Consider the following 24,580-nt stretch of genomic DNA (forward strand, 5'->3'; position numbering starts at 1 on the left):
CAAAAAAAAAGATGGGTAAATGGACATTCAGCGCTCCCGAGGGCTACTTTGACGATTGCGTCCCGCTCGCCGCCCAGCTACCCGAGAGCAGGCTCACCACCCGTCCGCTCTTCGCGCTCACTTTGCGCGCTTATCCGTCCGATGCTGCGGCAAACTCGGACAAGCCGCCGTGGGCGCGCTTCGTCAATCATGTCCAGGCGCTCAACCGCGAGGCACCGGACAATGTCTCGTACAAGATCATGTTTCTGACTCGGCACGCCCAGGGCTTCCACAATGCCATGAAGGACAAGGCCGCCGCGGGCGAGACATGTGACGAGGTACGTGCCAAGTGTTACTTTCAACCCCCCCTGGTCCCCCCGTGTAGTAGCTTTTCACTGATACTGTGACGTGTAAGAATCACGGCGACGACGCCGAGGCGCAGTGCTTTGACGCCCTCCTCACCGACGTTGGCATCGCACAGGCCGACGCACTCGCCGCGCAGTGGCTCTCCACCGCAGGTCTCCCCGTCCCGCAGTCTCACTACGCGAGCCCTCTGACGCGTTGTCTGCAGACCGCGGAGCGTTACCTGCAGCCTCTGATGAGTGCCCCCGGCGGCGGGGGCATATCCCACCGCCCAACAATCATCAAAGAAGGCCTGCGCGAGAGATGGACCACGCACACGGCCAACATGCGGCGCCCGCGCGCATGGATCGCCGCGCGCTGGCCCGCATGCGAGATTGAAGACAGCTTTTCCGAAGAGGATCTGCTGACGATGACGATGCGGGCGGAGCAGCGCGCCGAGACGGAGACGGAGAACCGGGAGCGGGTGATGAGGGTCCTGGAGGATGTGTTTGATGAGGGGGACGGGGCGGGCGAGGTGGTGGCGTGGACGTTTCACTCGCTGACGATGAGGGCGCTGATGGGCGGGTTGGGTATGGTGCCGTTCAAGGTGCAGCCGGCGACGACGGTGGCGGTGCTGGTCCGGGGAGAGAAGAAGAAGAGAGAGGAGTAAAGGAAGCGGTGATGATGGTGGTGATTGGGAGGAAGAGCATGCATCGCACACACACATAATGGTGTGAGATAGATAGATGGCATCTCTTACGAAGCAGCTCTCCGCTCAGCGAATTGATTTCAATATGGGTATAACAACCATTCCTTTCCCCTTTCCCGTCCCTAGGTACGCGTTTACGCACTCCTCGGCACCAGCGTCATCATCTTCACCACCACGCCCTCTGCCGTGGCCCTCAGCTCCGGCATCCTCAAAAACGCCGCTCCTTCCGCCTCTTCGCCGCCCACATCCCTCAGCCAGTGATACTCGCGCACCGGCCTCCCATCCCACGCCAGCACCCGGCCCTCCTGGTGGTGGTCTGGCGGCATCGGCAGCCGCCACGTCTGCGCTTCGGCCAGCGCCGCGTCCAGCTGCAGGCTCTTGGGGCCAAACGTCTCCAGCATCAGCGTGATGCGCAGGTGCGGCGAGAGCACGCCGTACGAGGGGTTGCGGTCCCAGAGGCCGGTGGCGAGGGGCGTGAGGTGCAGGGATGAGGGCAGCGTGGCGGCGTCAAAGACGTAGACGGCGGAGGAGGCGGTGCTGCTGGCGGTGTGGTCGGAAAAGTAGCCGCCGAGATCGTCATCGTCGTCGTCTTCTTCGTCGTCGACGTGGCCGTAGCTCATCTCACTCGTAACTGTCGTGTCCTCCAGCACAATGCCTCCATTATGGCTTTGTATATCCTGCTCTATAGTCTCCTCATCCGTCTGCTGCCCCGACGACGCATCACCTCCATCCCCATCCTCATTCTCATCCTTTCTTATCCATCTCCCTCTCTGCTCCTCCCATTCCTCTTCTCCCCTTGTACGCCTCGTTGCCCTGCTCTTTCGCCTCCCCACGCCTCTCACATCCGCCACACACTCCCCGGGTAGGCTCTCCGGCCACGGCTTCGGCGGCGTACTCGTCCACGTCCACCAATCCATCCTATTCATCCTCACCACAATCTCCTCCAGCGGCTGCCTCTCCCCCAGCACCCTCACCACCTCTTCATTCACCACCCCCCCTCCTTCTCCTTCTCCTTCTCCTTCTCCTTCTCCTGCTTCCCTCCTCTCCCTCACCAGATCCGCCACGCACGTCGCCGCCGCCGCCTTCAACTTGCCCAGCGCCGTCACCCACGCCTCCAAAAACCCGGCCTCGAGCCTAAAATGCTGCATCGTCACCTCGGCCTCCCTCAGCAGCAGCACCTGCCACGCGTGCGGCACCAGCACCCCCGGCGCGAGCACCACCCCGGCCCACTCGCCGGGTTTGTCCGCAGGGCTCCCGTCCGCCAGCACCGCGCGCGTCAGCCGCATCGGCAGGTCCCAAGTCTCCGCGTACACGGCTTTGCAGGTCCGCAGCAGCGCCGCGTCAATGTACGGCGCGCCCCGCCGGTCCGGCCGCCATGCCGGCGACCGCGCATCGTACGTCCACACCGCGCTGCACCGCGTCTGCAGCACGAGCCGCCAAATGTGCAGCCGTAGCTCGGCGGGCAGCCGCGTCAGCAGCAGGCTCGAGGGCTGGGGCGTAATGGATGACGGGGCCAGGAGGGCGGCGAGGGGAAGCCGCTGCGAACCAGAGGGCATCGTGTCAAAGGTTGAGCTGCGCCGGACGCCCCACGGCCAGAACCAGCGAAAGTGGCCCACGTCCATGTAGGCCGGCGCCGAGTCCGAGTCCGAGTCGTACTCGTGCTCGTGCTCATCATCGTCGTCTTGGTCGTACCGCCATGCCAGCGATCCGTTTTGGAAAAATTGCTCCGTCTGGAGGAGCTGCGAGTGTTGATGCGATCGCACCGGTCGCGGGCGTATCATGTACATGGTTGCCGCATTTGTCTTGTTGTTGTGGTTGTTGTGGTTGCTGTTGTTGTTGCCTTCTTCTTCACTGTGTTCTTTCTCTTTGCCTTTTCTGCATGTAACATGCAAGATTTCGTAATCTCTCTGCCCTGTTGTCTTTTTCCCACACGCAAACGGCCTCGACGTGAGTTTTTTCGCCACTTGGCAACTTGCGTAGACAACCCCGCTCCAGATTTCACCTTGTAATCTTTCCTTGCCTCGCTACCGAGCGACGATCCTTGTCCTAGGTTAGATTCCCGTTGGGTGGCGCAATCGACGAGGGCCGACTCTTTTTTTTTTTTTTTTGAAAGGGCCCCTTGGTTATTATTAGTAGCCCGTACGTAGGTTGGTTGGCTGGAACCCCGAGCTTACAACTTGTGCTCCACATTGCCTGCTTCGCTGTGCTTACGGTTTTCGGCAAGGAAAAGGCCGCTTTGTCGTTGCATTCAAGGAGGGGGAAACTATCGAAAATAGATTAGTATGTGAACTAGAAAACTAAATAACTACAAGTGTGCCCGGTTTTCGGGGGAAATCTGCCCAAAAGTCCGCAACTCTAGCCCCGTGCTTATCTGCGTGCCCCCAGATGACCTCACTTACAAGTTGCAACAGCACGCGAGTCCACTTGATCGCCAGATTGAGTGTGGGGACAAAAAATACACGCTAGGTGGTTTAACAATGCTTCAATTGCCAAGGACATTATTGGTATGGATGTATATACAGGGTATCAAGTCTGCTGCCAATCATCTTGAGGGTCTCTCGCATCTATATTTGCAATTTCTGTCCTGCCCAAGTGCTCGTCTCGCCCCCAACGCTCAATGCTTTGGCCGCGGCTTCCACACCGTCACGCCATTTACGCTTCCCCATATACTGTCCGATACCTTGGGAGGCAGTTTTCGTCCCCTGAGCCGCTGATCTATGAGAAACATGCCCACCACAAACTCTTGCCGCGTGAGGTAGCCTCTATGCTCACGGTCAACCAGCTCCCACACCTCTGCCAGCTCCTCGGTCGGTAGACGGGAGCGCTTCCAAATGTCACGCACGACAACATTGGCCACGCACTCGGACAGCTCCGTGCCGAGACCACTGCCAACGCTAGCAGAAGGGCTTTCGTGTGTGAGCAGCATGCCACGGTTCGAGGCCCACAGCGCCTCATATCTCTTCCGCTCCTTCTCGCTAACTTGGTCCCTCCAACGTCTACGCGACCCTTCATGATGTGTGTGCTTGTTGCCGTGCAATCTATGCCGATGGCTCTTCCGTTGCCTGTCGTGACCCTCCTCGGGCTCACTGTGGGGTTGACGTAGGGTATGAAGCAGATGAGGTGACTTTTGGCGCTTTGGCAGTGGTGGCGGCGGTAGCGAAGAGCCCGTGTTGTGAGGCGTCAAGCGGGACGACGCCAATGAGCTCGCCATGATGGCATTGGTCATGGAATTGAGTGGCATCGGCTTGGCAGACGACTGTAAGGGTTGTCTCCCCGGAGGTTCGTGTGTAGGCGATGGCGGTGCGCTGATCATTGAGTCGCGCCTGTTTGGCGGTGACGGTTGTGATTTACTAGCCTTGGGTATGGTTGAAGTATTGCTTGATACAATGGGCAAACCCCACATGCTGTTTGGAGAAGTTGCTTTTGAGAGAGGTGTGTCCGAGTTGCCGCGTGGCCGACCGCTAGTAGGCCTAACAGGCGCCAGCCTATGGCTGTTTCGTGGCTTTGGTGGGGTGGGCGGTCGTTTCTCAGCGACTTTGCGTTTCTTGGGATCCGCTGATGGTGGTGACTGTACATCAGATGCCGGACCGAGGACAATGGCAGGTGGTAGCGTGCCAGATCGGAGGGAAGCGGACCTGGTGATGCGAGTAGGTTTGGGCGACAGCACTTCTGGTGTTGATCTGCTAATGACGTGAGGCGTAGGAGACTTTTGCCTTGGTGTCGCTGGTGTGCCATTGTCGGGTTGTGATGGGCCAGGAGTACCCTCATCTTTGAGTTCTTTTGACAATGCCAATGGAGGCGGCCTCCGTGAATGCTTTCGCGGAGTAGCTACTTCTCCGATGGCGTCCAACTTGTTCATCGCAGTTGTTGATTTGGATCGAGAAATGACTTTGGGAGGTGTTGTGGCGGAAGACGCGCCATCGACCTCGAGAGTCTCTCTAGCTTTAGGCGGTGTCACGCGAGGTTTGCTTGCTGCCACTTGCACGATTCTTTTCGATGTAGATGCAGGTGTTGTTGAAGCTGAAACTGTCGTAGTATCCGTGACTACTGGCGGTGTTGGCGGTCGTCGAGGTGCGGCTGCAGCAGACTTCCTGCCCGGCTGCGGAGGTGTCGGGGGGTCATCAGACGACTGGGCTCTGGCACTTCGTTGCTTGGAAGTCGGCTTGGATGTGGTAGGTATGGCCGCGGCGGTGGTCTGCTTGATGGGCAGTGATGTCGGACGTGCGCTCTTTCGAACCACAGGCTGTACTGGCGAGGACGCTGGTTTTGTGCTTTTCCTGGCAGGAGACAAAGATGCCGGTTTTTGCCGTGGCGTCGAAGCATGCTTACCGCCCGAGTTATCCGCTTCAAACAAGGAAATAAGTGAGTCTGTTGTAGGAATCGGCTGCGAATCAACCGTATCAACCTCTTGCAGCGCATTCACGCTCTGCATCTGCCTGGGTTTCCGCAACGTCGTCGGCGTTGGACTGCCGCCGCGACTCGCCGCCAATGTCGCCGCAATGAGGCTCGGACTTTTAGCACCCAGCTTAACTACGCCAGCCGGATACTGCGGCGAGAGCCCCAGGGACAGATGCGACGACGGCGAAGTGGACGGAGCTCTCGCGGCAGCCGCGTGTGTGTGATTCGCGATAGTCGTCGTCGGTGCCACGTCCAGCTGTCGCAGGCGCGCCGCCACAAGACCCGCAGCGAGGGGCGTGTCGTCGGATTCTAGCCCCGGCGGCGAGGCATCCGCAGCAACGACGTGCTGGTCCGGATGCGGACGGAGATGCGGGAATCGTTGCTGGCCCGCGGCAGCGCCGGGGCTCTTGGCCCTCTCCACCGATGACGTCGCGGCGAGGAGAGCGCCATTCTCGCGGTAGTGCTCGAGGCTGTGCTGCTGGTTCTGCAGGGGCGGGCTACGGCTACGGCTGCTGTCCGGCGTTGTGTTTGTGTGCTTGCTCGAGGAGCGCAGGCCGGCGGAGAGGGGGGAATGCTGGGAGCTGGCGGGTTGCGGCGCGGGTGGTCGTTTCTGAAAGGCCAGCGAGGCGCCCTGTAAAGCGACAGTGGCGGCGTCGTCTGGCGACCCTGCGGTGCGGGAGCCAGCCGCAGGATTCATCACCAGGTGGCAGCTCGAGGTGACATTAGAGCCAAGGGGTTGGCAGGGCGGGAGGGTTTGCGAATCGGTCGAGGACGATGCGCGGGCGTTTCGATGCTAGCGTTTGTGGTTGTTTCGTTATGGCGAGACGATTAGATGGAAGGAGGCGGATGGGGCGGGCTCAAGAGCAATGGCTTGGATAGAAATGGAAAAAACACGGAATGGAAAGAACGAATGAATGAGAAAATCTGCGAAATGAAAAAGAAAAGAAGAGGGAAGGCAAAAGAGGGAGAGGTGAGGCGTGTTGGAAGTGAGGTGAAGGAGTCGACGTAAGGAGGTTGGTGGACAGGCAGCCTCGGCGGGCGGCAGTCGAAACGGTTGGGGCTTATTTGGGGGGAGGAACAGCGGCTGCACTCCAAAGATGGACTCGACAGTTCATTTAGGGGGCTAATTACCAATGGGTATTTACCAGCTGCCAAAATGCTATTCAGCAATGGAATACAATTGATTAATACTTGCCTTTCGAATTATGATATTTCCTCGTGATATTGGCTGGCTGGTCAGTTCCGTTTCTCTACAAGACAGGGCTGGTTGTCAAACTGCGCCACAGCGGCCGATGCACCACAATCCAAGACATACTCGACCCGCCACAGGGGGCAGTGGGCTAGTCAATAACTGCAGGGGACCTAGACCAGTAATTTCACCGTTGGAAAAAAGGGCGGCACATTCAAGAACAAATACGAACCATCCACAAATTATAAATGAACGTGGATAAATTCTAATGCGCGTCAATACGGGACACGGTTGCACGGGTGTACGTCATCCTCGCACAGGGTCCGATGCATACAGAGCAAGTCAACAACGCTATATATTGTACTGTATATATACCTCTCGAAGAACATTGAGAAAAAAAAAAGAACAAGAACAAGAAAGCAAATAATTCCAACGCCGTTGCTATTCCCAATAAAAGAAGAAAAAAAGTCTCTCAGATATTTGCCACTTATCCATATAGCGGTGGCTTTTGTCTCGACCTCTTCCTTTATTTTCTTCACTCCTTTCCAACAGTACAGAGTATTCACAAATCAATGGCAGTCGCCATCTTCCAACCAAGAGACGTTTCCAGGCTTCCAATATGGAGAGCAGAGAACCGCGATAGATACAACAGAACCTCGCCGCCGTGAGAGACGGCTTTGGCAAAAACAAAATAGACCAAGAATATGTATACGTAGCCCAGTACGTAGTAGCCGAATAAACAACAAAGTCAACAAGAATGTACCAGAGTGAGGGGCATGAGAAAGTAGCTGTACAACGTTTCCAGGCCAGAAAAAGATCATGTCGTGAGATGCATACGGTTCGTGTCATGCCGTGCATATCTCATTTGAAGCAGTGTGCCGAATACATCCTTTTCGCTTATCAAAACACGTCCGAGTCACCCCATTCGCTGCCGGAAACGATACGGTTTCCGTCTTCGTCAATCATCACCGGCCCCGTGTAGCCTATCGGCGGCGGTATCCCGCGTAAACGCTTCGGCTGAGCCGGCACTGCGCCGTGGCTGTACTCGGGCTCTTGACGTTTGCACCGCGCCGCCCGCAGCTTAGCGTAGTAGGCGTCTGAAGCATCGGGTTCCGGCTCGCTGTTATCGTCGTACGTTTCCCAATTCTCAGACCCCGAAATCGCCGCTGACGATGTGTTCGAGACGTGCCGCGGCGGTCCCTCAGGCGTGTAGCCGTAGTGCCCAGCTCTAATGGTGGCGTATCGGTCATCGCCGTAGTCGGAGCGCTCTTGCGACCCTTGAGAGCCGTACCGGTCTCTTGACGTCTGCCATCTCTCGTCGTACACGTCTTCCGGATCAATGTCGCGAGCAATATTCGGCCCTAGACCTGCGCCCTTGTAGGGATTCGACGGTGTTTGCAGCTCTGGCACAGACTTGAGGTCGCGCATCTTAGGGGGTGGCGCTCTCATCGGTGCACCGTTACGCAGCGTCTCGCTGCGAGAATCCGGTCGCGGTCTTTCGGGAGAGTTGTTGCCGTGCTTCAAATTGGAAAGCGGTGCGCGGGCAGGAATTCGCGATGGGCTATTACGGCCGGTCCGAGTCGGGCTTTCGCGGCCGGTACGAGTCGGACTGGCGGTTCTGGCCACAGCAGACTGAATTGTTGTAGGAGCCTTCCTGGGCCCCGTGGCCGTGGGAGTCTTTGTCATTGTCCGAGGCGGTATCGACTTGGCAATGTTGCCCTTGTGTCCAGATTTGGGCATCTTGGCGGTAGACGGCGGTGCGCCGGCTGGTGTCTTGGAGCGGGTTGTTGGCACAGCCTTGTTGGGGCCACTGTCTTCGCACTCGTCCAGGTATCTTTCGCCAAACACAAGGAATGGGCGGCCATATTCGTCCTCCCACCGTTCCAGCATCTTAACGACTTCGGCAGCAACCTTGGGAAGCTCTTTGGCAATGCGCTTCCTCGACTTCTCCTCGCGTAACAGCTTACCGGGATCACGCTTTTCGCCCTTTTGCCCGCGTAGCATGAGTCGGGACGCATCCTGGCTCGAAGTGGCCAGTTCATCGCGCTCCTTGATCAGACTCTTGTGTCGGTCCACTAGAGCCAGCACAGGAGCCCGCTGCTCCCTGAGAGCCTCCAATCGGGCAATCTCGCGCTCGTGCGCCTCGAGAAGAGCATCGCTGTAGACGTCAGAAAAGGCTGGCGTAAATTCAAGCATCTCGTCTTCCGAAAAGTACAGGGCGTCCCACAGCGCTTGTAATTGGACGCGCGAGTCTTCGACAAACAGGTGCAGGTTTTGGCGCTTCATTTCATTCAATCGAGCCAGCTCGTCCTCAAACTCATTGATTTGGCGCAGGCCGCACCCACGGTTGGCGTTGGCAAACGCTTTGGTTTCAGCTTCGTCGATGCCCAATTTTGTCCAGAGCGCCTCAACGGCTGCCTTGAGATCGCGCAGTTTCTTCTCGCGATTCTTCTTTTCGTCGGCAAGGCGATCTTTCTTGGACTGAAGTCGCTTAATATCCTCGGCATGGAGACCCAGCTGCTCCGGCGCCTCGCGGTAGTATTTGACAATGGCGCCCTCTTGCTGGGCTTGGGGCGTGCCAAGCTCGGCCCACAGCTTAATGATGGTGTCGGCTAGCGACTGGACCGAGGCGATTCGGCGCGTGTATTCATCATAGACGCGAGTAAATTCGCGGTCAAGTCTGTCGACGTAGGAAGGGGAGAGGTCAAAATTGGTCGGGATGGTTTGGTTTGGGCCTGTGGGTGGTAGTGCAATCTGGACAAAGGTGGGCTCAAGATGCGACGAGTACGACTCGAGTGCTTGAACGAGCTCTGTAATATTTTAGCAAAAGTTCTAGCCTCTGAAATTGAGATTCCAACATACTCTTTATTTGCTCGAAGCGCTCCCTATGCAGGCGAGCAATATGAGTCTGCTTTTCCCTCAGGGTTTGCAGGCAGTGATTGAGGGGATAAGTTATTGTGATGTCGTCGCTGTCATAGTCCCGTCGGCCCTTGGAGTCGTCAAGCGAAGTCTCCATTTCGCGAATTCTGGTAATAATGGTCTTTGCTTCGTCAATCATTTCCTTCTTTTCGGAATTGACGAGCCGGACTTGGTTGTTGAGGGCCTCGGAAAGAGCCGAGAAGAGCTGTCGCAGAAGGGATTAGCACACGGCCGCTTCCCAGCAGGAGTCGCGCAAACCAAGATGCCTACCTCTGACTCGCGTGCCTGGCGCTCATGCGTGGCGACGCCAATCTCGTCAAACAGGCTGTGCAGCTGGCCAATACTGCTATTGACCTGTTGGGCCAAGTAGCTAGTATCCATGGTGTGCGGAGCGTTGTGCGCGTGCGCGGTGGGCAGAGGCAACGTTGCGTAATATCAGCGGCGAGTTGTGGGCGGAAAGAAGAAAAGAAATCTCTGATCCGAGGAGTCGCCGATATGCGAGACTTTGATTGTTTGAAAAGAAAATGAAACGTGGGCTAAAGTCGGTCGGGTGGTGAGGGGGGACGACTGGAATGCTGTTGTTTACAATGATGGGATAGATGTTGCGATGGCGGAAGCAAAGAGGGGACGGAGGTTAAGTGAAAAGATTGGGAAAAGAAAAGAAGAAGAAGATGGTAAATGATCAGAGCATCGTACCATGCGCTGTAGGTAGAGAAGAACTCGAAAACCTAGAGGTCAGTCATTCCACGTCGTGATGGAAATGTTGAGCGACGTGAAATGTGCGGCTGTGAGACGGGAAAGTGATATCTGAAAGGACGAAGCTGTGTTTGCTCGCGACCTATGAATATCCTGTACCTAGGTACCTAGATACCTCCGACAAAACACGATTGAGCTTGTCAAGTGGCTTGTGCAGTTGCTCTCCCTCTGTATTTACTCCTCCTCGTCCACTGTTTAGCGGTTTGGTCGATCGTTCCCGTGTCCTTCGTTGTCACGGCAACCACGGCAACCCTCATCGATAACACGCTCTTAAAGAGGACTAGCGGCAGTTTCAGACTCGACAAAGGTCTCGGTAGTAACTATCACTGATTGGCCTGCAAGACTTGCTCAACTTCTTCCGTTGACTTGTACGTTTGCTTTACTTGCCGAACCTTATTATCTAGCTTTGTTTTCTGTGCCGTAATCAACGGGAGTGGCACCATGCTTTTCCACCCCGCGTTGCTTCTAGTTGAGCTTGTTATTCGGTAGCGCTGTTGTTATCATTTCAACTTTGCCAGCAACTTAATTATCATACCACCCGCCTATGCGAATGCATGACCGTCGCAAAAGCAGGAACAAAGCAATATTTTTATGTCCTCTGCAGTGAGCTGCCATATGAGCAGCAACTCATGTTCACATGACACGTTTTGCACGAAGTTGCAAGCCACTAGAATGCGACTCGCCCATCTGTTATGAGCTGCAGGGTACTTGTCACTAATTATGTGCAATGGCCGCTCATGCAGGCGACCTGCATCAAGCAGCTCATCTCTCATACCTTGAACACACACTAGACCGCCATCGAAGAAAAGTTAGACTTGGATAGACCCGTAAAGGGAGTCGCACAAGGCAGGGCCGTTACTCCATAGACGAGTGTGTGATGCAATCCAGAGGAATGTTGCACACATGGTGCTCTTGAAAACGAATACTGTTAAAGAAGAATGATTTGGGCCGCTTTCTCTACAGAGAACTTGCCTAGATTATCAGCTGGCTATTGATCCGACAGATATCCGTGTCAAAATGCGGACCCGGAGAGCTGTGAAACCAGCCGAGGCAAAAAGCTCTGCAAGAGCGGTATGTATTATAGTATTGAATTATCATACAGCTCTCGCGTCTACCAACCGTCCCCCCAACCTTCGTCATCGTCTTCGATTTTCGGCGCCAGGTCAATTTTCTTCGCCACCACTGGCTTCGCCTTTGCCGCCGGCTTTGCGGGCGCTCTCTTCGCCGCAGAGCCCGTCTTCGCTAGCCCCTTGGGCAACGGCTTCGAGGCCGTCTTTTTCTGCGATTGCGCTGTAAGCCACCCTGCAAAGTCGGGCTCACCCTCGTCAAACGGTGTCGCCGACGCCGTCGCGGGCGCCGAAATTGCTGATGGCTCGTCCAAAGCCTTACCCCATCCATCCTCCTCATCCATGTCGTCCATGTCGCCCCAGCCGCCCGCGTCATCGTCGGCCCCGTTGCCGTAGAATTCTTCCGCTACAGCGCTAGGCGTGGGAGATGGCGCTGCGGTAGAAGCCGGTGGTGATGCAAGCGCTTGCCTGTGTAGTGTGGACGCTGACGACCTTGACTTGCGGGCATCCGCGGTGGGAGAAGCCGATGCTTTCGGTGTGGGGGCTGACCCATTGGTGGTCTGCATATCGCCCGCGGCCGTCGATAGTTTGTTCGTAAACGACGATATGGCCCAGCCAGTCCAGCCCTGAGAACCAGCGCTCGGTTGCGGTGTGCTCATGCGAGCAGCCTGGCCGTCCCCAGCCTGTGCTGGCGGTAGCACAGTGTCCGGCATATTTGATGCTGCCTTTTTGATCTTGGCCACATACGAGTCCATGGCGCGGGTTGCCTGGTCACGGACAAGTTTCTCCTTGTCAATGAGCAGAGGGCAGAGCGCAGGGAGAATGCGTGTTGCGCAGTCTTCTTCTGTGAAGTATTCCGATGTTGCTGCCAAAGCCATCAATGCAGCATTGCGTGCATGAACAAATGGGTCTCGCATCGATCGTGTAAAGGCGGCAATGAGGACCTTGGATCTTGACCCCGTTCCGAGATGCTTGGCGATCTTGCCCAAGCAAATTGTCGTGTTGGTGCGAATTCCGGCTTGTTCGTCATTGGCAGTCTTGGCAAGGTGTTTGAGTAGCTCGCCATTAATTGTGCGATCCGAGAGCTTTGTGATTAATACCAAAACTGACTTGAGCGTCTGCTTTCGAACGATGGGGGCGGCGTCTGTGAAGCCAGCGACCTAGAAGCTATTAGTGTAAAGCAAGACATATAGATGTTACAACGACACCTACAATTTGTGGAAAGATTTTATCATTGACAATTTTTTGAGGCAATTGGTCAATGATCAGAGGCAGGCTGTCCAGCAGACAAACTCGAATGGCACGGTCAGGATTGCCAAAGATCCTGACAATGAAGGGAATCAACTTAGTCTCAAAGTCGTCCTGCGACAGTTTGGAGGCAATCTTGAGCACAACACTAATGGCCTTGGGTCCACCACCACCAAACTCGACCGATTTCATTAGCTCCGGCAGGACCTTCATGATGAAAAAGTCCTCGGGAAAGTCATCTGATACTTGCTCCAAGTCGCTTTGCCATTGTTAGTATCCGAAATTGAGCTAAGACAGTGGGCACATACTCCAAAAATTGCTCGCGTTCTTCTTCGGATTTTATGCCCAGGTTTTCGATACCCTCTGTGAGTTTGATGAGCGGTGTGTCGAAAAAGGCGTCGCGACGGCTTCCCTGATCGAGGAATGCCGAGACGGAAATGCGAGCTTTTGGATTCGCGTTACATAGTCGCTTGTAACTAGAGTGCATCGTGGGTGGAACGCCGCGAGTCTGTCCAGCATTGTCTCGGCCGTTGTAGTCGCCATTGAATACCTCGTATATTAGCACACCAAAGTTGAAGGCGTCGACGGCCGAGTGAGGGTTCTTCTTGATGACCTCCCAGCCACTTTGTACGACTTCTGGAGGCGAGTATCGAGCAGAGTCAGGAGCAAGGCTCCCATAAGTCTGATTGAGTCAGTATGATGAGCCGCTATCTGTAACGAAATTACTGACATATATAGTTGATTCATCGTCCTTGACGCTGCTGAGGATCTCAAAGCCACCAAGTTTCCACTCGCCACTTTCAGAAGTATATACGGATCCGACCTTGACACAGCCATGGATGGAGGAGGCGTCAGAGTTGATGAATTTGAGAGTACGCTATCTGATATTAGAGTATGTCTTGTCATTTTCGGGATTGTTTCGTACCGCAATGCTGTGCAAGCCCCATTTTATTGTTTCTGGGCTAAGGGATTTTCGTCGGACGTGCCATCGCAGGGGCACAACTCTCTCGGTGGCGATGTAGATGTATGTTTCTGTCTATTCTGGTGTTAGGCCAGGTAGAACTCGTGCCGGAACTAAGGATACCGACCTCCACCGTATCGAGGACCTTGATTACACCAGGGTGGCGGATGGTGCGAAGCTTTCGCAGGGCGTTTCGGGCGAGGGGCAGGAGACCTCTGTGGGCGGTAATGTCGAAGGAAAAGATGCTGCAGTTGGAGCCGTCTTCCTGAAAGTCGGTCAGTGATTATTCACAGCATTCGTCGCGCGGCGCAGATTACCCTCTTGGTGCCATTGCATAATGTCCAGATGGACTCGTCAACGTCGACCCTATCGCCAAAGCTGTATGGAAAGGGCGGCCCTTTGGCCATGGCCGAGGCCACGGCCGACTTGAGAAAGTCCATGGCTTGCAGACCTTGGGCAGTTGTAGAAGAGGATGGAATTATCGGCAGGCGAAAAATATGGCGAGGGGCGCATTCAGTAAGGTGGTTGCGAAGTTGGATATATTTCTGCGTGTTGGCATATATTTAGAGGGTAGATACCATGAAGACATGGTGTCAAGTGCCCCGCGCTAGCACGTGGAATTGGATGCGCGCTGGTTTAAGCAAAGTAGGTGGGCAACTGCTTTCAAAGGCAGCTGTGTTGCGAGGCTGGTTTACTGAATTGTCATATTACGACCTTTCGAAGCGAATTATGTCATGTTTTTCCTGTAAATATCATGGTGCGTAGGCTGTTCTAGATGTTGATGCACGTTCTCCAAGCTACGAGATTATAGCAGTCTTTGGTGCTGTTGACCTTGGCCCTCCGTCCACTGTGGGGCGCTTTACATTGCTCTACATTGGCCGTGAATGGGCCTGCAAACGGGCTTAGATGACTTTCCTTCCTTTTCATCACTGACTTGAGATTCGTTGATATTCTCGCCCGACTTTGGAAGGCGGTCTCCTGTGGCAGCCCAATGCACCTCGTGCCGCCAGCCGCAAGAACAGGATTCGCCTACGAATAGAATCGATGCAATTGGCCGCCCAGCCTGCTGGCTCCATTTGCGAGCCTTGTTGCGCTGGATGGAGCAGGCTCGCGTTGGCTCTATATATATTCGGACCAATTTCAAGACCCGACTTCCCAGCATACTGATTTCGTTCCTCGACTACCTCAGGACCTCGCTGCTAATAAAGAGCATCCATGCGCGTCCTCTGCCTCAGCCGACTGCTGTCACCCACGGTCTGTCATTTCATTTTTCAATCTTCCTTTCTACACTTTTCGAGACTCGAATGATGCCCAATGGTAAAAGGTCTGACCGAACGAAACCAACTGGGGCCTGTGCCACCCAACCGTTTCGCTGCCCTTTATCGGGCGGCTAGACACATGCCCCCCATTCAGGTGTAGCCGCAGAGACTCTCTCACCGTCTTTGCCGTTCCTGACTGGCGTACAACAAAGCCTGACCCTACCACTTTTTGGAGCCTTGGTCATTGCTGCTCAACTGATCCAGGCCAAAGGCCGTGGCAGACAAGCCACTGCCTAGTCGCAGTTTAGGGACACAGGAACCGTTGCGTTCCAAGTTTGAAGTTGCAAATTAACTGAAAAGATCTGACGAGGAACTCTCATTGTGCTTTCTATTCGCTATATTCAACTTGAAACACACGCTGACATAATACTGCTAGATAACCCTCATGTCCAGCTCGCGGGACACTGAGAGCGATTACCTGTCCGGGGTGGCTCAAGTGTTGTCACACTGAGGCAGTCATGATATGTTCGGGACTCACCAGGATAGGCGGACTTTGAGCCCTGAAGACTGCACCCAGACTCGACTTCTGGACTCATCATGAATCTTCATGCCGCCCCGCAACGGCCTGGGCCAAAGTCCTCAACACCCAGCCGTAGCAGCGAGGGGACCGGACCAACAAAGACTCGCACACTCGCTACGTCTAGCAAAAATGCTGGCAGCAGGGTCCAAAGTCCGAAATGGACTGCGAAAAGAACTCAACGACAGTTTTCATTCCACACAAAACCTCTTAGCTCCCAAACTCGGCGCCGGCTGCCACATTTGCCTGCTTTTCCTGACAATTTAGACAAGTCGACGAACGCAATACTGGAGCATGAAATCGTTGCGCCTCCGGCGGGGAGCCCAACTGATCCAAGTCAACGGCAGGCAGCTGGCAGGCAAACAGCTGGAGACGATCAAGGCATCAAGTCACCTTTGCGTATGTCTGCAAACGCATCAAACTCACACTCGCCAAACCGTACTACTCCAAACCATACTCCACAAAACACTGTTCCAAATGCCGTCATAACTGGCGAAGCAGAATACGAGATAAGGGTGATGAGGGACATCACTACTATACATGTAGGCGCCGTCGGCGTCACCAGTGCGCCCCGCTCCTTCGACTTGACAAATTTGACTCTGTCGTCTGACGAGAGTGACGCGGCCGCCACTACTGATTCGCCTACTACCAAGAAACGGTGGGACATGATAGATGCGCCGCCGGACTTGTACAAAGTCGGGAGTTCCACGAGCGGTTATACGCGTGGCCTCGCGCCGCCAGCCGAAAAAAAAGAGCCACCCTCAACGCCGAAAAAGCTACCAACACAAGTTTCTGTCTCAGACACTGGTGCGAGTCGAATTGGTACGAGCCGAGAACCCATATACATCGACAGCAGCGATGAAGAAGACCAGCGTCATTCCAATGCCTGCTCACCTATACGCAGTCAAGCTCTTGAAGAGTCGTCTTTCGATATGCCAACCTCGAAGCCCCGCGGAATATCGATAGACGACATATGCTCACCGAGAAGCCCCCGGGCTACTTCCATCGACAAAAACAATGCAAGCGCCGAAGACGAGTCGTCTTACGATATGCCGATTTCAGAACCCCGCGCAACTTCGGTGGAAGATATTTGCTCACCGGAAACAACACAAGCCCCTTCCCCTTTGTTTGACAAATGCAATGCAAGCGCCGAGAATGAGCCACCGAAGAATAACGTCGCGGTAGCTGTCTTGCGCAGGACTCATGTCAGCAACAAACGTAAATTTAGTGAAAGCAGTGACAAGACCGACTCTGCTGTCGTAAACCAACCTACACGAGCGCCGAGGCAATTCGCCGCGATAAGAGGACAGCCCAAGAGATTCGACTCTGATGCCTTTGATGCCATGATATACTGTCAGAGCGAAACACAACCACCACCAGGCCTTGCTATTTCCCGCCCCCCAATGACATCAAGCGCGGGCCCTGCAGCGACGAACGCGTTCCCCCACGACGACAGGGTCTTTGTCTCAGCCAACCCGGCGATCCACGGACCTGTGGAGCGGTCAGATAAATGGTGGAAAGACAAGACGCTGGAGATTCGCAAACGGCCAAGGCGCAAGCAGTGGTTTGGCAAGGCGGCGGAGCGCATGCGCTGGCTCTGCACCACGCAGCAGGAGGAGGAAGCGAAGCGTCGCGCACAGCCGAGAGGCCGTCAGACACGGCAAGACCCCCTGCCCGCCAGCTACAAGCGTGTAATGGACTTTGGCGACGTGTCAGAGGACCAGCTGCCGACTGATGTGCGCAACAACCCCGGCTGGGCTAGGGCGTGCGCGTGGATGCGCAGCATGAGGGAGGAGGATGCGGCATTGCACCGCGGTGTGGAATACAGGACACAGAGGGCGTGGCAGCATTATCAGGACATATTGAGGGAAGCAGAAAAATAGTCCTGGACGACGCCGTTTTTTTATATTTCTTTTTGGTTTCGTTTTTGTGCAAGTGTAAATGGGGTTCGAGGTTTCATGATCTGGGACACAGAACTGTTTATGAGATTCGAAATCTTGCCATTTCTAGCAACAAGAGCATTTGTACACAAACAGTACGTGGGTTGCACTGGAAATAATGGCCCTACGGTAGCATAGCTTAGCGAATCCCTACCAGTACCATGACCAAGCACGAACCTAAAGCACGAACCTCCATGTGCGAGAGATGTTTATAAAACTTGAGCACCAGGACTGCAGTGATGTACGGTATTTGGGACGTGGATCAGTATATGCAACTTGATCATTCTGACAGCTTTCAAGGCTAAACTTTTGTAGATGCGGAATAAAATATCCAAGATACTAGATTGAGACAGGGAAAAGAAGAAAACATAGACTCCAAACATAAAAAACGACTAAAATTATAGCATGCCGACTCCATCAAATGATTTCAACCCACTTCATTTTGCTCTTCTTCCTCTTATACGCCCTTGGACAACAGATTCAGCGCACTGCCCGCCAGAATAAACCCTGCCTGGTCCTTGCTCACTGCGTGCTTTGTCGGGATCAAAATCTCCTCGCCCGTCTCCTTCTTGGTGACCCGCAGCTGCACCTCGCCGGCGCCGCCGTTGCGCAGCATCTCGTACAGCCCCACGGTCGCGACCTCGTCGCCGGCGCCGATGCGGTCATAGTCGGCCTCGCGCGCAAACGTCAGCGGCACGACGCCCTGCTTCTTGAGGTTGGTCTCGTGGATGCGCGCAAACGACTTGGTCAGGACGACGCGGGCGCCCAGGTAGCGCGGCTGCAGGGCGGCGTGCTCGCGCGCCGAGCCCTCGCCGTAGTTGTGCTCGGCGACGACGAGCCAGTCCTGGCCGCGGGCCTTCCAGCGCGCTGCGAGCGCGGGGATGGTGTCGCGGGACCCGTCGAGGTCGTACGCGGCATTGACCTCGCCCGTCTCGGCGTTGACGGCCGTGTTGAGCGTGTTGGTGGAGATGTTGGGCAGGTGGCCCTTGTACTTGAGCCAAGGCCCGGCGGCGGAGATGGTGTCGGTGGTGCACTTGCCGGTGATTTTGACGAGCACGCGCAGGCCGGTGAGGTCCGAGGCGGGGAACGCGGGGAAGGGCTCGAGAAAAGCGAGACGCTCGGACGTGGGCGCAATGGCGACGGGCACATTGGGATCAGCGGGCTGGGAGAGCACGCCGAGGGAGGCGACGCCAGACTCAAACGGCGTCTCGGGGCCCTCTTTACCACGAGGCGGCGAGAACTTAAAGTCGCGGCCGTCGGGCGTCTTGAGGGTGTCGGTGACGGGGTTGAAGGTGGTGGCGCCGGCAAAGGCCATGGCGGTGACAATCTCGGGGGAGGCGAGAAAGTTCATGGTTTCCGGGTTCCCGTCGTTGCGGCCGCGAAAGTTGCGGTTGTACGACGTCAGGATGGCGTTGGGCGTGCCCTTGCTCACGCCGTCCTGTCGCTGCCACTGGCCGATACACGGCCCGCACGCATTCGACAGCAGCACGCCGCCCGCGCCCTCAAAGGCCTCGAGCGTGCCGTCGCGCTCGAGCGTCGCGCGAATCTGCTCGCTGCCGGGGGTGATGTAAAAGTCGGCAACGGGCTTGAGCCCCGCGGCGGCCGCCTCCTTGAGGAGCGACTCGACACGCGTCATGTCCTCGTACGAGGAATTCGTGCAGCTGCCAATCAGGCCCGCCGAGAGCGCCTCGGGCCACTGCTGGTCCCGGACTGTGTCCTTGAACTTGGACAGCGGCGTGGCCAGGTCCGGCGTGAACGGGCCGTTGATGTGCGGCTCCAGCGCCGACAGGTCAATCGTGATGCGCTCGTCATACTCGGCGCCGTCGTCGGCCTGAAACCGGAATCGCGCGTCCGCCGACGTGCCGGCGCCGGGAAACGCCTGCAGCGCGTCAATGTTGGCAATGGCCTGCGCGCGGCGCGTCGACGCCAGGTACCGCGCCGACGCCTGCGTGTAGGGAAAGATGGACGTTGTCGCGCCGACCTCGGCGCCCATGTTGCAGATGGTGGCCATGCCGGTGCAGCTGAGCGAATCGACGCCGGACCCAAAATACTCGACAATGTAGCCGGTGCCGCCGCGGACCGTCAGCTCGCCGGCGAGCCGCAGGATAATGTCCTTGGGCGAGGCCCAGCTGCTCAGCGCGCCCTTCAGCTCGACGCCGAGAATCTTGGGGGCCTTGAGCTCCCACGGCGCACCCACCATGGCCTCGACCGCGTCAGCGCCGCCCACACCAATCGTGACCGTGGTGAGGCCGCCCGCGTTGGGGCTGTGGCTGTCGGTGCCGAGCATCATCAGACCCGGCAGTGCGTAGTTCTCCAGCACCGTCTGGTGAATGATGCCCGCGCCCGGCGGCCAAAAGTCCATGCCGAATTTGCGCGCCGCCGACTCTAGAAAGTCAAACACCTCCTTGTTGGTCTGGACGCCCGAGGTCAGGTCGTCCTCGGCGCCCTTGGACCCGACAATCAGATGGTCGCAGTGAATGCTCGCGGGGATGGCGGGCCTCTCGAGGTTGCACGACATGAACTGCAGCAGTGCCATCTGAGCCGAAGCGTCTTGCATGTTGACGCGGTCCGGCTTGAGGCGTAAATTGGCGGTGCCGCGCACGCTGCGGCCATTGTTCGTGCCCGTGAGCAGCGACTCCTCGACATTGTGCAGGTGACTGTAGAGAATCTTCTCGGCAAGGGTCAAGCGCTGGGCACCGAGCACGCGACGGACCTCCGTGTACTTGTTGAAGAGGCGCTCGTAGGTGGGCGGCAGCGACGTGGCCGTCGAAAGGGCGCGGGAGGTGGTGGTGGTGGTGAGTCGGCTGGTGAGTTGTAGAGAGGCTCCGGAGCCGGAGCGCAGCACAGCAGAGCGGACAAGAGACTATAGAGTTAGTTTTGATGCATCAGCGCAAAGAAAACGAAAGTAAAAGAGTTACATACCGTCATGGAACCTCCACGGCGGCCAGCCATTGCCATTGGAGCCATCTTTGCGATGAACTTTTTTGGGTTCAAGGTGATTCACACAGAAAAGACACTGGGGGCTTTTTAGTTTTGCCCCGGTTGCTCGGCTGCGTGGTCGGAGTGGGGCAGATGGCAAGAGCAGCACTGGTTATAGAGGGTCTGGGGGCTATTTTGGAAATTAATGCCCTGTGATTGGCCAGAGCGACGGCTTGGGGAGCTGCAGTCAGCAATAGGAACGTGCAGTCCTCATGATGAATATAAGAGGCAGTATCAGTAGTCTTCCGAGGCGCACCTGAATCAAGACAAAAATAATACAGACGTACTCTGATGACTCTCAGAATGGTGCTAACTATCTGTCTTGGATTTTTCCCTCTTGGCAATGCTGAATTAGTGGATGCTAAACCCTGCTCCATTTGCAGCCACGGGCTGCTTCAATGTTCTGCAGCTCTAGCGCTTGCGCAATGCCCACCAGCGCTCTTTATTACAGCCCCACTGTATAAACAGTCCGCAATCGGGCCTCGCTCACCACGTCATACTCCAGAAACATGCGGACGTACTTGGGAAGTGATAACTTCGAGTCAAAACATTCCTACAGGCGCGAGTATAATGAATCGTCTCTCATCACCAATCTTGATATTACCAATCATTAATTGTCCGTATACATCGAGTCCGCATCGCGTCCATCTATCTTACATGACGACCACAGCACAATCACACGACACAAGCACGTTCCTGAGTTTGTACACCACCGTCTCTATACCCAAAAGCAACGAAAAATGATTGCCGCTTAACATGTAAATTAAAACGCCGCCATTCCGTCAGCGTCCTCCAGCCACAGCGCCGCCAGGTCCCGCGCCAATCCCAGCCGCAGCTTACGCAGCACCTCGCCGCTCTTAGTCGATGCATGCCACTGCTTGCGCCAGTCCCATCCCCTCTCAACCTTGCCCGCCCCCGCTACCGACTTGTGTAGCTGGCTCGCCAGCATTGAGCTACCCGTCATCATGTAGCTGCTCGCTCCCAGTGCATTGGTCGACTTGCTCATCAGGTCTGCCGGGGTCGATCCCTTTAGCCCTTGGCCGGACGCCAGCACCAGCTTGAAGAAGTCGTCGCACGATTCATAGACGCGCGAGCCCACCGTCTCCAAGTCTTCAATCGCCTTGAGTACAATGTCAATCTGCTCCAACGACACCGTCGAGGGGTTCTGACCCAGGAATACTGTGGCTTCCCCCAGCAGAGCCAGCAGAAAATCTTCGCTGACGACGGCGTCTCGTGTGTCGTCGTATAGACCGCCCCGGATATTATCATCCGCACTAGATATGACGGCCACCAGTGCTGACGCAGCCTGCTTGCGTAGCGACAAGGCCTTGGACGACGATGCGTCTACCAAAGCACACTCGTCTCGTAGTTCATAAAACTTGCGAAGCGTTGCGTAGCCACTCAGCATTCGGCCCAGCAGTTGTGCAGCCTCCAGATCCTGCGTCGCTCTCGTTTCTAGCGTCTCTGTACGGTTGCGCAGAAGATTCCTCAGGTCCTTGTCCAGCTCCTTCTCTGCCGGATACACTGTCGAATACACTAGCGAATAGGACGTAAGTAGAACTAGCACTTCACGCACTCGCTCTGTCTTGTGCGATAGCGCAAAGTACCATAGAGCTTCACCATATCGATGAGATTCTTTGGCCAATATATCCGCAAACGTCTGCGTCCAGTTAGTTTCTGCCTTCACACGTCACTGCCAAGTTAAATGTGCTTACCTCGGCAGTCTCTTCGGCAAAATTGACCATGCCCAGCTCATTCAATATCCTCCACATCTTGTCCACCGTGGAGCTGGAGTGCTGGTCGAGTGTCACGAGCAAGTCCCGCAGAAGCTCGCTGACAGTCTGTTCCGACTTTTCCGGGACATCCATGCGACCCAGCACCTCGATTGCTACCTCCCACCCGTCTCGCTGCGGTGTCAAGTGCTCAATGCCGGCCAGTTCCCGTGCATAAATGACCAGTGTCGTATCCTTGATTCCTTGCTTCTCATCGTCGGACGGCTGTGTGATTCCTAGCAGAGCTAGGTCGTCCATGTCCAGTCCATCTGCAGGCAAGTCGGACCATAGCTTCTCTCGCGGTAGCCATTCGCCCAACGACGCAATCTCAGCACACGCGCTTGCTACAGGCAGCGACCATATTCTCAGGCACCCAATGACGGCTGTGATGTTGCCTTCGAAGGCGGACGCAATAGCAACCTCCACGGGATCCATCGTGTTGGGATTCAAATCGGACTGTATCACCTTGTGAAAGGCGGCAGATAGGCGGTCCAAGTAATCATCCGAAGCACCAAACCGGCTCGTTGTCGGCGCGTTGAACCCGCTCTGTGTGATGCGTAGATTCTTGCGTCGCTGTGTGCTGTCGTCCCACCAGCCGAAAAGTCCCACTGTGGCCTCGCACCAGTCTTGGGCAGTTTCCAATATGGCATCGTGCTGACCGAGGACTATGCCATACACCATTTGCAGGTGCTCGTAGATATCCCATGGGAGCTGGCTGGACGCCTCTTTTGCCATTGTGGACATGTATTGAGCAGAATCATCGAAGCCTCCTTCAAAAGCGTCCATCTGCACACCACGACCCTCTGCAAATAGAGTCAGTCTATCCAGTGAGCCCTTGGCGTGGACACGGAACAGGGTCCAGGCACTGTTCCATATATCCCAATCGCCGGACGCGCCGGGGCACTGATCTAGAATCTCACACGTAGCTGCAGCAAAACGCCGAACATTGTCAAGCGCTTTGCCCGTATATGCCTTTTCACCATGCGTTCCCTTGTGCACATGCTCCCATCCAGCATTCCTCAGCAGCCCAGATGCCTGGGCAACATTTCCTCGCAGCAAATTGTTTCGTAGGGTTTGCCAAAACAAGTGGTGACATGCAGGGCTGGGCTTATATTGGTTGCTCTCGCGAATCTGATCGGGGAAGAGATTGTGACTATCGTGCATCCACAGAAAGAGAGTTTCTGGCAGAGGAGGAATTTTTTCATGTTTCCCATCATGGTTGGACCTTGTGTGGTGCATGCGAAGGATGAGATTGGCGACAAACATGGCCTTTTCGAATGGCTGGGCCTGTACGCCGGGACCAACAGATGCATAGTCTTCTCCCTCGGGTGGCGGAAGGGTCTCTATGTGATCCTCCCAGAGTTGAAGTAGGTCGTGCGAGATTGTGGCGAGAGAATCATCCATCACGTCCACATCTTCCTCGGCGCCAACACCGTCGTTGTAGAGACGGCTGACCAGCTCCTCGTTCTTGACAATCAGCTCAGTCGGCTCGGTCAGAGTCGCGGCGTCTTGGCTCGTGTAAAAGTCTCTCGCAATGGTGCCGAATCGAAACTCGGTTTTCCTTGTCGATGAGCCAAGGTGTACAGATGATCGACGGAAAATGTCCTCGGCTTCTTTGCGTACCCTTTTGGTGGCAGCAGGCGTATTCAGCATGATGAGATCCTCACCGATAATGGGCTGGCCGTATGGTCTATCGTCGTGTCGCATGTTGAGAAACATGTCTCCCAGCTCGGATTCCTCGTCGTCAGGCGTGGCCTCGTCCGCCTTGTCCTGCTTACTCTCCATCTCTTGCAAAAGAAATTGTTCAATCTCGGCCTCCATGTCGTAAGCATCAGCGTCGGCACCGGAGTCTTGAGATGCATTCTTGCGGGAAGTGCGAAAGAGGCTACCAGGCTGGGGAGGCAGCTCGTCTTCGCCCTCGGCATCCATGTCTTCGCCTTCAGCATCGTCATCGAAATTGAACTGTCGACTCAGTCCAGAGGGCCCGAGTTCACGGCCTCTGATTGAACGCCCCAAGGGGGCATTGCTGGCATCGCTTCGGTCAAACACGTTGCGTCCGGGACCAGAACCGCCAAACTTGGGCTTGCTCAGGCCGCGCATCATGGAGCTGCCCAGGAAAGCGTCTGAAGGGGCTCCCGCAGGCGTGGTCGAAGCTGCAGATGAGGGTGGCAGCTGGAAAGCAGGGGTCATTGAAGGTTGATCCCCAAAGCTACGCGTGCCATGGCCGCGTCTTTCGGGCGTCGACGGCGCACTGCTGGGAGGGCTGCTGGATGGGACGATGAAGCGGCCCGCCATGGCTGCGAGTGCGCGTCACGGAGGGGCACAATGGCTGAGAGAAGACGCGCAGGAAAAGACTGAAGAATATTCGATGATGCACGCCGGAGTCTTCAACGTCGATTCACACGTGCCGGGCGTGAGGGGAATCGCAGCAATCACAGTCAAGAAAGTTGAGTAGAAGCTTGTGAATTAGCTAGAGTGGCGCGCC

General features: G+C 55.8%; 8 protein-coding genes across 8 annotated transcripts; 2 read left to right on the forward strand and 6 right to left on the reverse strand.

The window, feature by feature from the left end:
* Positions 1-11: 11 nt before the first annotated feature.
* On the forward strand, positions 12-991 carry BBA_05076 (phosphoglycerate mutase; the record flags this gene model as incomplete). Its single annotated transcript, XM_008600173.1, has 2 exons — positions 12-317; positions 395-991. The coding sequence occupies 2 exons, from the start codon at positions 12-14 to the stop codon at positions 989-991; spliced, it is 903 nt and encodes a 300-aa protein (XP_008598395.1).
* Positions 992-1,164: 173 nt separating this feature from the next.
* On the reverse strand, positions 1,165-2,817 carry BBA_05077 (uncharacterized protein; the record flags this gene model as incomplete). Its single annotated transcript, XM_008600174.1, has 1 exon — positions 1,165-2,817. The coding sequence occupies one exon, from the start codon at positions 2,815-2,817 to the stop codon at positions 1,165-1,167; it is 1,653 nt and encodes a 550-aa protein (XP_008598396.1).
* An 827-nt stretch (positions 2,818-3,644) lies between these two features.
* BBA_05078 (increased rDNA silencing protein 4) lies at positions 3,645-6,125 on the reverse strand (the record flags this gene model as incomplete). Its single annotated transcript, XM_008600175.1, has 1 exon — positions 3,645-6,125. One exon carries the CDS (start codon positions 6,123-6,125, stop codon positions 3,645-3,647), a length of 2,481 nt encoding a protein of 826 aa, XP_008598397.1.
* Positions 6,126-7,517: 1,392 nt separating this feature from the next.
* On the reverse strand, positions 7,518-9,917 carry BBA_05079 (microtubule associated protein; the record flags this gene model as incomplete). The annotated part of the gene is made up of 3 exons (XM_008600176.1): positions 7,518-9,427; positions 9,480-9,741; positions 9,807-9,917. The coding sequence occupies 3 exons, from the start codon at positions 9,915-9,917 to the stop codon at positions 7,518-7,520; spliced, it is 2,283 nt and encodes a 760-aa protein (XP_008598398.1).
* Positions 9,918-11,403: 1,486 nt separating this feature from the next.
* BBA_05080 (protein kinase) lies at positions 11,404-14,008 on the reverse strand (the record flags this gene model as incomplete). Its single annotated transcript, XM_008600177.1, has 7 exons — positions 11,404-12,519; positions 12,572-12,866; positions 12,916-13,289; positions 13,338-13,484; positions 13,533-13,643; positions 13,696-13,833; positions 13,886-14,008. 7 exons carry the CDS (start codon positions 14,006-14,008, stop codon positions 11,404-11,406), a joined length of 2,304 nt encoding a protein of 767 aa, XP_008598399.1.
* A 1,416-nt stretch (positions 14,009-15,424) lies between these two features.
* On the forward strand, positions 15,425-17,287 carry BBA_05081 (uncharacterized protein; the record flags this gene model as incomplete). Its single annotated transcript, XM_008600178.1, has 1 exon — positions 15,425-17,287. One exon carries the CDS (start codon positions 15,425-15,427, stop codon positions 17,285-17,287), a length of 1,863 nt encoding a protein of 620 aa, XP_008598400.1.
* Positions 17,288-17,801: 514 nt separating this feature from the next.
* Positions 17,802-20,311, reverse strand: BBA_05082 (aconitate hydratase precursor; the record flags this gene model as incomplete). The annotated part of the gene is made up of 2 exons (XM_008600179.1): positions 17,802-20,207; positions 20,267-20,311. 2 exons carry the CDS (start codon positions 20,309-20,311, stop codon positions 17,802-17,804), a joined length of 2,451 nt encoding a protein of 816 aa, XP_008598401.1.
* A 775-nt stretch (positions 20,312-21,086) lies between these two features.
* BBA_05083 (nuclear pore complex subunit Nup85) lies at positions 21,087-24,390 on the reverse strand (the record flags this gene model as incomplete). The annotated part of the gene is made up of 2 exons (XM_008600180.1): positions 21,087-21,983; positions 22,039-24,390. 2 exons carry the CDS (start codon positions 24,388-24,390, stop codon positions 21,087-21,089), a joined length of 3,249 nt encoding a protein of 1,082 aa, XP_008598402.1.
* Positions 24,391-24,580: the final 190 nt, after the last annotated feature.

The sequence above is a fragment of the Beauveria bassiana genome (genome assembly GCF_000280675.1).
Source record: "Beauveria bassiana ARSEF 2860 unplaced genomic scaffold BBA_S00012, whole genome shotgun sequence".
In the NCBI taxonomy this organism is placed as follows: domain Eukaryota; kingdom Fungi; phylum Ascomycota; class Sordariomycetes; order Hypocreales; family Cordycipitaceae; genus Beauveria; species Beauveria bassiana.